The following is an 11602-nucleotide window of genomic DNA, read 5'->3' as shown; positions in this document are numbered from 1 at the left end:
TGAAGACATACTTTGTAAAAGCAAACGATTAAAAATGTCAGTCACCGTTAGATATGCTTCACCGTCCCGTGGCTGTTTGGCCTATTCGACCAATTACGTATTATGAAACTGACACTATTATATGCATGTGGCGTGTGTTATTCTATGATGGATAAAGTTGTCATTAGCACACAGTTATTTGCATGTCAATGGACATAATACTTGTAATTTGCCAATAAAGCTTCACTTTGTGTGGCTGCCCTTGTTTGTCGCCGCTGAAATGAAACTATTAAAACCAGCAGCGATTGGGATGAGCCTGAAGTTGTTAGCTTTCAGCTAACTTTGGACTCGTCTGCAAGCTTCCACAGCAACGCATTACATCAGTGGAGCCACCGGCGGCATGTTGTCGAACAAAATCGCAATAATCTTCTAAGTATTTTTATTCATTTTCAACCTGTTTTAGCATGTGACCCATGTTTTGTTTTTGTTTTGCACACATGCTTTGGCTGTAATGAGGTTGTATTCAGAGATTTGCGTAACAAAATGCGGACTATCCGTAACAGTTGGCAGCTCTGTGATTGGCTAGCGATAATGACACAGTAGGAACACTGCCCCACAAATGCATTAACAATCACCCTGATTGACTTGCCACCAGTTCATGGTGTAATCTTGCTTCCATAAATCCGCTTGGAAATGTATTGGTATATGGACAAATGAATCACTGCCTTCACCTTACAGTAAATACATTCAAGGATCAAACTTCCCAGAAAACGACAACATGCTCATTTTAAAAGTGACTTGAAGGGGCAGATGGCTTTGCCAGGAAGTGTTGTTCTGCAAGAATGGAGTTTGCAATTTGGAATTCAAACATTTTGGAAAGATGGCTTTTATTGGTGGTCGGTGGTAATGGAGGTTGAAACCGCCTGCAACCCCTGCTAAGAGAAAAGAAAGTAAAACAACAACCTCTTTAGGGGAGTTAATAATATGTTGCATGACTTGCACTGTCATGCTGTTTCCTCCGCACAAGTAGGTTGTGCACTGATGCAAAATCCAGACCAGAGCCATGAGTCATCATCAAGATGAAAACAAAGCACTTATGTGTTCGAAATGGAACTGGCGACGCATTCACTGGTCGACAGGAAGGCCCAGGTGCCAAATCATTCCAGACAGTCAGCTTTAGAACCTGGATCAAAGTAGACACATGGGGCTCATGAGATCAGAAACCAGTCATTGTGTAGCATTCTCAATCGGGAATAAAACACGGCAGCGGATCCACGGTCCAGGCATATGGCATTTTGAGGTTACCAATACCACGCAATGAACTACTTTGTGCAGCTGTGCAAGGATACTATACGTTGTCAGGCGGCACAAAAGCACTCACTTGCCTTACTTCCTTGGTCAATTATGTCTATAATTAAGTTTTCCTTCATGTAAGCAGTTTTGGGGCAGCAAAACATGTTCTTTTTTTGATGCGACTATTTAGCTTTTAAATAATAACAAAGTAAAAGTGTTTTGTTTGTGAGTACCAGAGAGGGCGGGAATAGGTCATCACACTTGCATTGTATAGAAAAAACGTGTCTGCTGCAAGATAGAAAATGCATGTTGTATTTCTCCCAAATACACGATTTTCAACATTCTGGGCATAAACCATGTACAATATAAACGTGCAGATAATACCATGTTTGAGAAAGCCATGTGGAAGACAGACCCTGGCACCAGCCCTCCATAGTGGGCCAGCAGCGCTAGCTCAAAGTAACCTTATACTGTCCAAACAAAGTGCGACCTACGCATTTCAACTGGCCTACGTTTATGACCTGACCAAGGAGATGCATGAACGCAAAAGACATGGACCACCGTCTGTGCGGTTAAAGGTTACGTCGACCTGCCACAATGACAACATGATCGACTGTCGACTGTTGTTTCTAACGGTGAGAGGTCGCAGTTTGTCAGCACACAGATGCTGCAGCTCTTGCACTTGTATTTGTTTGACCAGAGTCCTCTTGCCATCACCTTTTCTACGATCTCTTACGAGCGTTGTTAAGGGGAAGATTAGACCTCCCTGTTTCAGCTTCCTGTTTGCAGTGCTTGTTTATCTTGAGCGGCAACAATAGACTTGTGATTTGTCAAGTGACAGTGGTGACTCAGAGGGTAGTGTGGTAGCTTGGGGAAAGTGTTGCAGTGAGGAAAAATCATTATATGTGTGCAGAGGGGAGCTGACTCTAAATGGATATTCGGGCCAGCTGTGTGTTTCTCACCTCATTCCTCTCTTCCTCTCTGTATGATAAGTAGCCGATGGGGATTTCCATGTGTGCAGGTTTGTCTCCGTGGCTGTTTGTTCACATTCCATTTTGTGAATGTTGTTAGACAGGCCTGCGATTGGTTGGCGGTCAGTCAAGGGTGTTCACTTTCTGTTGCAGAAAATCAGCAGGGATTGGCTCCAGCGCTGGCGACCCTTGTGATGATGCTTTGCAAATGCATGAATGATTGGTTGCTAAGAGACATGCACTTGCAATGTAATTCATGTGCATCAAAAACTATTAGGCTACTTCCGAGAGAAGGTCATTACTAATGCAACTTTATATTCAAAAAGAGGAAATGCTTAAACAAGCATTCACACAAAGATTATGTGTCAAAATATTGTGGAAATTCTGAAAGACAAGCATTAATGCTGTGATCATTATTTTGGGGGGCTCGGCTTGGGACTCGTTTGACTAAAGTTGGCTTGACTTAATTTTGACTTCAAACACATAACTTAACTTTTATCTGTTCGTAGTTAAAAATCAGCATTTTCAACCATGTGTGTCATTTGCTTTGTTTTTAAATTTAACAATTTGGCAGTGCTAAAGGTATTCATCTTTTGAAGGCATTTTGCATTGGCAAGAAAGTTCAGCCTTGATTGCATGTACAGCATTTACAGTATGTATATATTGTAGGTGTTCGTGCATGAGTACAAATTAAGGAACTGAATGATGCTGACATTTCAGTTCGGTCGCAGACAGAGGAAGTTTCAGCATTAATCTCAGTTGGCACATGACCGGGGGGAAAGAAATCTCAAGGTCATGTGATGCAAAATGGAAAGCAACCCACACGGAGCTTGTTTTCAGTTCCTCAGAAAAATGGTTCCGTTTCAAGCAAATAATTTGTTCAGAGGGCATCATGGTGTAATAGTGGTCAGCAACTCCGCATTACAGCTCTGATGTTCATGGTTTGAATCTGATCTTTGGCCTTCCTTTTTGGAGTTTGCATGTTCTCCCTATGCTCCTAATGCAAAGACATGCATTCATTGGTTCATCGAATACTCTAAATTGTCCATAGGTGTGAATGTGAGAAAGAATGGTTGTTGTTCTATATGTACTGTCTGATTGGCAGGAGAACAGTCCGGGTGTACACCACTCCGTCCCAAAATCAGCTGGAATATTCTCCAGTTCAGCTGCTGGAGCCTATTCCTAATTGAGTTCCCCTCTAACAAGTGCTATAGAAAATACATGGATGGATATGATGTGCATGTCCATGTTGGCATGTATCATAAGATCTCATGACTTCCCTCCACATACATTGCTACTGCCTATTCAGTAAATTGCATGAAGTGTGGGGCCTACCTCTGGTGATTTTGGGCAAGACAACCAGTCAACAGAAAGGACATCCGGACAGACGACCATGTACACTCATTGTGGTCATCAACAGAGACAAGACGAATTATTAAAGAAAGCAATGTAACATGTTGCGATGCTTCCTAACCATTTCTTCCGGTTGGCGTCGCCTTTTGGTGCCACTTGATTAGGCTTTTCAATCGTCATCAGCCTTTCCGCAAGACAGAAAAGAGAAAGCAGAAGGAAAAGCAAAAGTCTGCAGTCAGACACTCAATGTGACATTAGACTGGAGGCATCTAAACTGGACTTCAGCGGTCAAACATCAGTCTGTTCACAGAGATCTTCATGGGACAAAGCCAGCTGGTCAGTGAATAACCTCAATACTCTAGGGGTTTTCAAACTTTTGGGGGTCCAGGGAACCGGAGAGAAACTTTTCCAAGGATCCCCCCATTTTAGGTAATAGGGATGGGACAGATGGTATTCGGTAAAATGCAATAAAAACATAAAACTACCGGCATGAGTGGAGGATTTGAGAGGGAAAATTTGAAGAAGCATTGCCTTCCTTCAAATCTCAGGATTAATGTGGATTAATTTTTGTTTCACTGACATTTTACTGGCTGAAAGCATTGCTTGAAAGATGTCCCGTACCCTGGAAAAGCAAGTCTTAATTTGAACATGTACATCGGTTGCACATGATTAAAATGTAGTAAACGGAGCATTTAATTGGCCCAAAGATTAGATATAGAGGAGAAATTGGTACGTTTATTTTATAGGTATGCACCTTTTAAAATTATGCAACAGTTTAATGCAAGTTAAACCTCAACAAATTCTACTCGTTTTTTTAATCAGAGATGCATGTACATTATTCTAGATTCATTTTTCTGTGCTGATTTCAAATTTTCCCTAATTTCTAGGAGACGTACATCAGGTTTTCATACTACTAATAATATAATAACAATAATATAATATGTTATGAAGTAATATATAGAAAATATTTCTGTTTTTATTTATTTATTATTTGTTTATGGATAATGGGAGAGGGTCAGCAACAGACATCATAGCTATAAATTACAGCACATTGTAAAATCTGTGCTGCAAAAGGTTTTATTGGTCGAATTTAAAAATAAAAAATGAAAATATCTCAAAAACCCGATGCTAGAAAGGCAGTAAAGACATTTTTTAAATCAGCATCAAATACAGTATACATATAGCCTTCTCTGATTAAAATTCGCTGTTAATTTGTGAACCCAAAAGTTACGGCCAATATAAGAGCAAAATCAGCCTTGTGTTAATGTTTCTTTCCATTCAGTAAGGAGTGTTTCTCTTTATCTGTGTGTAAAATGCCCGGAGACAATTTCTGTTGTGATTGGTGCTACATAAATAAAATTGTATTGAATTTTTCAGACAACTCTCCTCATGGACACAAACGCGACTGTCTTCCAAGGCAATCGTAGCAACCTGACCTGCTCCCGTGACAATGTCGTGAAGACGGTGATTTTTCCCGTCCTCTACTCCATCCTGTTCCTTGCTGGGCTGTCGCTCAACAGCCTGGCGGTGTGGGTGTTCCTACGTATCCCCTCTCGCTCCCATTTCGTCATCTACCTCAAGAACATCGTGGTCGCCGACGTCGTCATGACCCTCACGTTCCCTTTCAAGGTGAGGCCCAAGGAGATTGTTTCATGTGGGATTAAGATAGATGACAGTCACTGATGGTGTAATGATTCGTTCACCTGACTTTTGTGCAGATTTCAGTTTCTGACATGCAGAAGGGAGATTTCAAGAGTGCTTTTGCAAAATTTGGAGACTGAGGTTAAAGTTTTTGTCCATAATTCCAAAAAGTGTGTTTGACCCAACACAACAACGCTCACCAAACCTAAAATAAAGCATGGTGGCGGCAGCATCATGTTTGGTGGCTGTTTTTTTTAAGATAGAAGTTGAAAAGAATTATGAACAGAGATGGACTCTTAACCCTTTTTTGCCGGTCTGTCCTTCGTCCGCGACCTGGGCACCTTTTCGTCCTCGTCCCTCTGTCCGAATTCATAAAAATAATTGTCCTCCGACCCTGCCCGTTCTCATCCTTTTAAAATGCTTCCGTCCTTACATTCCGTCAGTCCGTCCTCCCAGCCACCCAAAAAAAAAGTCCATCATGCTGTGGGCGAGATGCTAACGGTAGAGGTTTCATGATTCACACAAATTATTTAAAGCTCGTTAGCTGGCTAATTTCCTATTCACAGCCTGTTACCGACTGGGAGTATCGCAAGTGGATTGAATTGCTTACAACTGTATAACCATGAGAGCATTTAGCTGCCAACACAACCACAGTGACTTGCCCGGAGCCCGCCAGGGGACATAGCGAGAATATTTAAAGAGGAAGTCAACCCAAACAAGAATATGTTCCCAGCAGGCCCACTAGTTGAAATACGGCAGGGTTGTGAGTATGTTAATGATTGTGCTTGACGTTTGCATTGGTGTAGAAGTGTGCAGTATCATACTGAGAATGAAGTTCGAATCTTGAGATTTAGCAAATAGGTCATTGACTTTGTATTAAAAAGTTGGCCAGAAATTGATTTTTTTTCACACTGAGAGATTCATAACTTTCTTACAATTTATTCCAGTAAAATGCTACTTATATTTAACATTGGAATTTAAAAAAAAAAGATTTGTCTGATGATTCTGGTGTCATGTAAATCAATTCATCTTTAACATTTCACACACATATGTTCTTTAAGTTCATCCAATGAGGTGGGTCGGAAAGAAATGTACCATGCAACAACCTCTGGTGCTCCTCTGAGAACCATACAGAAATTATATGCACCCATTGCATTACAAATTTATAGATATGTCGCTTCCCACTAAGGTGCACTACTTGAGGCTGCCACGTTGTAAATGTGTTGACGATAAGCCATCCAGTCTGCTGAATGTAATACTGTGTATAGACTGAGGCGAATGAAATGGTAGTAAACAGCAGTCTGACATTTCACATGGGAATATAGTCATCTAAAAGATTCATGGAGCACTTTATGGCATCAAATCGGCAGCCAGAAACATTTTTCACTTTAGTTTGAACTTCCAAAAGTTATTTGCCTGTGAACAGCTTTACTAAGGTGAAATCCTTTGCAAAGTTCTTCAGACATGTGACCAAATGTAATGAGATACAGCACAAACAAGAGCTCTGTTAAGAAATTATACCTTTACAAAAATAATAATGTTCGGCCGTGATTGATGGGGAGTTTGTAATCGGTTCGTCCAGTGACTCTGACCGAACAAGGATAGAACCGTAGGAGGCGCGGCCATTCTCCTCATTAACAAGAGGTGTTATTCACGGAGTCACTTATTTCGTAATTTCTCCCAAATTTATTGATAAAATAGAAAATTACAACCCTTTTCATTTTCCTGATCAAAAAATATATAAAGTGAACTTGTTAGTGAAAACATGGCCATCTCGGCCCAGCCATCCCGGCCCAACCATCCCTTTAAGCTCGCTGGTGGACTTATCCCCAGTGGTAGAGCTATGCAGTGACCAATGGTAGCCGCTATCCCCTGGCCACTCCCACGTCTAGAGGAATATTTTCATAAACGTGATTCTTTGGTGCAAAAACCTTGCTGCCATCTCCATGCAGTTGTTTGACACTGAGGCATGTTGATGCTCTGCCCCCATAATTTATATTGACCATCTACACCAGGGGTGGGCAATTCCGGCCCTCAAGGGCCTGTATCCTGCCTGTTTTCCATCTCTCCCTGCTGGAACACACCTGATTCAAATGATCATATCTTCAGCAAGGTCCGCAGAAGCTGGAAAACGATCCTGATCATTTAAATCAGGTGGGTTGCACCAGGGTGACATAGAAAACATGCAGGATGGCCCTCGAGGGCCGGAATTGCCCACCCCTGATCTACACTCTAAAAATAGCTACCAGTCACTGATAGTGTAGTGGTACACGCGCAGAGTTGTGTGCAGGCAGCGTGGGATCGATTCCAGCTCAGTGATGGTGTCTGTGTGTGTGTGCCCTGCTAATAGGGTTGCGTCAGGAAGGGCATCTGGCGTAAAATGCGTTGCCAAATCAATCATGCGAATCGTGCGTGCACTTGATTCGCTGTGGTGACCCCTGAGGGGAAAAGCCGAAAGGATAACAACAACAACACTTTAAAAATAGTTGGGTCAACAATAACCCAAATTCTGTCAAAAAGGCACCGACACAACTTTTGGGGTTATTCATTTAACCCCAACAGTTGGGTCAATTGAATGACCCACAAAACAACCATGCTAAACAATCCAATTTTTTTTGGTCTAGAATTTTGAAGAATTAAGAGAACGTTATGTCATCGTGCTTCCTAAATGAATGAGTCATTGATCGCCAGTATGCAAACTGGTGTTCAGCACTGATTGGCCATTAGCTAGCAAATTAGCGCATGAGATGCAATACAAAAGAGATAGAATACAAAAGCAAAGAAAAAGGCATTATCTAGTAAATTAACTTCAGCAAAATGTTGTATTTCACTTCAATTAGTTGCTGCTTATTGTGGTGGTCAAGCTTATAAGTATGTGTACATTTACTTAAAACCCTGACTGTGGATGGTATGATTAAAAATAAGATTTTAGGCGCTGTGCATTATCTAGGCAAGACAGACCTCACAACTGCTGATTTGTGAGGTACAGTTAGCATGTCATCTTATAGCCATCACTTAGTGAGTTGTTGTGTCACCCTAGCCACCCCACCAAAAAAGTCGTAGCTCCACCCCAGTCTATCCAAACGGATTTTGGTTGAGAGGCAGGGTATACATCGGAGTGGCTGCCACTCAACAACTGGGATAGGTTCCAGCTCACACGCCACACATAATGAAAATAAATGCTAAATTATCTTCATTTGACTTGATTATTGTAATGGTCTTCTGACTGGACTCCCTCAGGCATCAAACAGCTGCAGCTCATTCAGAATGCTGCAGCTCAGGTTCTGACGAAAACAATGAGATCAGAACATATTGCTCCAGTCCTATAGGCTTTACACTTGCTCCCAGTCAGGTATCGAATAGAATTTAAGATTCTGCCACTGGTTTATAAATCACCGACTGGTTTGGGTCCTGAAGACATTAACGAAATGTTTTTTGAATATATAAATGTAACCCAGTAGGGCTTTGAGGTCTGCAAACTCGGGTCAGCTGTTATGTTGCATGCAAATGGAATAAGTTGCCGACCGAAGTGAAGTGAAGCCCCAAGTAAATGCTTTTGCCTTATCTTGTGCATGAAATGTGCATCCAAACAAAACTAGCTTACCTTGCCTATTCAACGGATGTATGGGAGATCCACATGACATTGTGTAGGTATACCAAATGAAGGGCTGACCATTTCCTCTATGAATTCTGTGTTGCTGCAGGTGTTATCAGATTCCAACATGGCCTCCACTGGCCTGCGAATATTCGTGTGCCGGGTCTCCTCGGTGCTCTTCTACCTCACCATGTACATCAGCATCCTCTTCTTCGGCCTCATCAGCATTGACCGCTGCAGGAAGACCCTGACGCCATTCAAGGGCACCAATGCCAAACGGCTGGCCCACAGGAAGCTCCTCTCCACCGTAGTGTGGATCGCCCTTCTGGCGATCTGCCTCCCCAACGTGATACTGACCGGTAAGATGCCACGATCGCCGTACTTCAAGTGCAGCGACCTAAAGGAGCAGGCTGGACTTTACTGGCACGAGGTGGTCAACCACGTGTGTCAGGTTATTTTCTGGGGGAACCTCTTAATTGTGATTGTGTGCTACACTCTAATCACCAAAGAGCTGTACAAATCGTATTCACGCACCAAGGCTCGAGGCCCTGTGGGGTCCAGGGCTTCGGCCAAGCAGAAGCAGCAAGCCAAGAGGAAGATGAACACCAATGTCTTCCTGGTCCTGGCTGTGTTCTTCGTGTGCTTCGTGCCGTTCCATTTCGCTCGTGTGCCGTACACAATGAGCCAGACACGGGGCCTCCTCTTCGACTGCCGACTCAAGCTCTTCTTCTTCCAGCTCAAAGAAAGTACGCTCTTCCTGTCGTCTCTCAACTCCCTCCTGGACCCGCTCATCTATTTCTTCCTCTGCAAGTCTTTCAGGACCACCCTATTCAAGACCCTCAGGCTACCACCCGGCACCTGTAGCTGGCTGCTCGAGAGTGGCTCAGACACTGATTCTAGCAGCACCACCCTCTGAAACACCTCTGTGTGCCAGTGTTGGACCGTCAGGGTGACAAGGCCTTCTCTGCAGAAGCACTGACAACCTACATTCTAATATTTGTCTATTCTCTTCATTCCATAGTTTATCTTGGCTGCACTGCTTCCAGTACGTGTATGTGGACGTTAGTTTTCCAAGCAGTTGTCAGCTTCTTTGTGCTGCCATGTCAATCTAAACTGCACATTCAAGTAAAGACAAGACAGGGTAGGGGCCGGGGGTTTAGGGATTTGGTTGGTGGGAGGTCGAGGTCGGGAGGTCAGTATAAAACATGCCAAAATTCAGATGTCACGGGGTGAGACATGGCAAGACTAGTTGCACATTCAGTGTGGTTTAACCAAATGAAATAGTGTGGAAACAAGTTATAAGTCGAGGGCCTTTAGAATGTAGTGCTAGCTAATGCAACGATGCTGTATTAGGAATGTGACAGTTTCTTTCACTAATCAGTTTCAAATTCGCCTTGGTGGGCCTTGAATAACGTCAGCATTTTTCCGTCCTCTGGTTGGTCAGAGCAAGTAAAGTCATGTCATGTCATCTTCCAAACCGCTTATCCTATATAGGGTCGCGGGGCAAGTAAAGTTCATTCATTCATACATTATCCATACCGCTTATCCTCACAAGGGTCGCGGGCGTGCTGGAGCCTATCCCAGCTGTCTTTGGGCAGTAGGCGGGGGACACCCTGAATTGGTTGCCAGCCAATCGCAGGGCACACAGAGACAAACATCCGCACTCACAATCACACCTAGTGGCAATTTAGACAGTCCAATCAACTAACCATGCACGTTTTTGGAATGTGGGAGGAAACCGGAGTACCCGGAGGAAACCTACGCAGGCACGGGGAGAACATGCAAACTCCACACAGGGAGGCCGGAGCCGGGATCGAACCCTCGACCTCTGAACTGTGAGGCGGACGTGCTAACCAGTCGACCACCGTGCCGCCCGCAAGTAAAGTTTCACAAGCAAAACACACCTGTAGTGATCTGCATACATTCATTCATTTATTAATCCGCATCTCTGGTGAGAATGATGTATCTTGTTGATAGGTTTTATGTATCCAGGTGACGTATGTGGCGCAGTTGCCAACTGTTGTACTGCACTAAGTTTTTGAACAGTATTGAAGGTTTGTATAATTGTGAGAGGTGGTTGGATGGCCCTAGTACAAAATGCACAGCCACAGCCAAGATTCAAGTGCAGAAACTCAAAACTGGGTGTCAGACTTGCTCTGCATTAGTACACTCTCTGAATGTTCTGGATCTGCCTCCATGCCAATGTTGTATTGAGGAGAATAACAAGAATTTTTACATGGCAAGTACCTCATTTTCCCATAGTTACCCACATCATGTTACCGCTTTAGACAGCAACTAGTTCAGAGTGACATTCTCCATCAGCCAGAGTGCCCTCGATTTTGCCTCCAAGAAATGATGAATCAACCATCAATTACTGTACACACTAATGAAGCTCAAACTATTAATTGATTATTATGATGCCTATTGTTAGAAGTTAAGTACCTGGTATGTTGTAGATAAAGAGTCTTTTTGCACCGGGTTGACTGTTCAACATTAAAAATGAGAATTCATGTATTTTCTGTACTTTACAGCCTGATTTTTTTATGTTTATAACAAGTTGTCTAATCATTTTTAAAAGTCATATGTTGACTCTAAAGAATTGGAGTTTTCTGTATAACTGTTCTTTAATTGGTATTGAGGCTTTTGGTTGACATTATGGTGTGAAAAGCACTGTCAATAAAGTTAGATTGATTCACTAATTGATTTATATTACTGAGAACTAAAAATGTATTGAGTTGGCTAGAAGTCTGTACAGTAATGCCAACCATTA

At 42.7% G+C, this 11602-nt stretch overlaps 1 protein-coding gene across 2 annotated transcripts; it reads left to right on the top strand.

Annotated features, from left to right (window-relative positions):
• The first annotated feature begins 2138 nt into the window (after positions 1 to 2138).
• Positions 2139 to 11346, top strand: p2ry12 (purinergic receptor P2Y12). 2 transcript variants are annotated; one of them, XM_086036894.1, is made up of 4 exons: positions 2139 to 2293; positions 4974 to 5225; positions 8942 to 9578; positions 9644 to 11346. In XM_086036894.1, the coding sequence occupies exons 1-4, from the start codon at positions 2258 to 2260 to the stop codon at positions 9694 to 9696; spliced, it is 978 nt and encodes a 325-aa protein (XP_085893020.1). In that variant the 5' UTR covers positions 2139 to 2257; the 3' UTR covers positions 9697 to 11346. The 2 variants fall into 2 exon arrangements, with proteins under 2 accessions (XP_085893020.1, XP_085893019.1); XM_086036893.1 differs by having other exon boundaries at positions 8942 to 11346.
• Positions 11347 to 11602: the final 256 nt, after the last annotated feature.

This window comes from Filicampus tigris, chromosome 7, assembly GCF_054856515.1.
Source record: "Filicampus tigris isolate MCC_2025a chromosome 7, RoL_Ftig_1.0, whole genome shotgun sequence".
Taxonomy (NCBI): Eukaryota; Metazoa; Chordata; class Actinopteri; order Syngnathiformes; family Syngnathidae; genus Filicampus; species Filicampus tigris.
Note: the sequence above shows the minus strand (reverse complement) of the source record. Positions and strands in the feature narration are given on the sequence as shown.

Excerpts from the sequence above, each read along its gene's own strand:
- p2ry12 (XM_086036893.1), top strand. The coding sequence starts at position 2,258 with ATGATAAGTAGCCGATGGGGATTTCCATGTGTGCAG. Across the intron at positions 2,294-4,973 it reads GGGGATTTCCATGTGTGCAG|ACAACTCTCCTCATGGACAC; the intron begins GTTTGTCTCCGT and ends TGAATTTTTCAG. Across the intron at positions 5,226-8,941 it reads CCCTCACGTTCCCTTTCAAG|GTGTTATCAGATTCCAACAT; the intron begins GTGAGGCCCAAG and ends GTGTTGCTGCAG.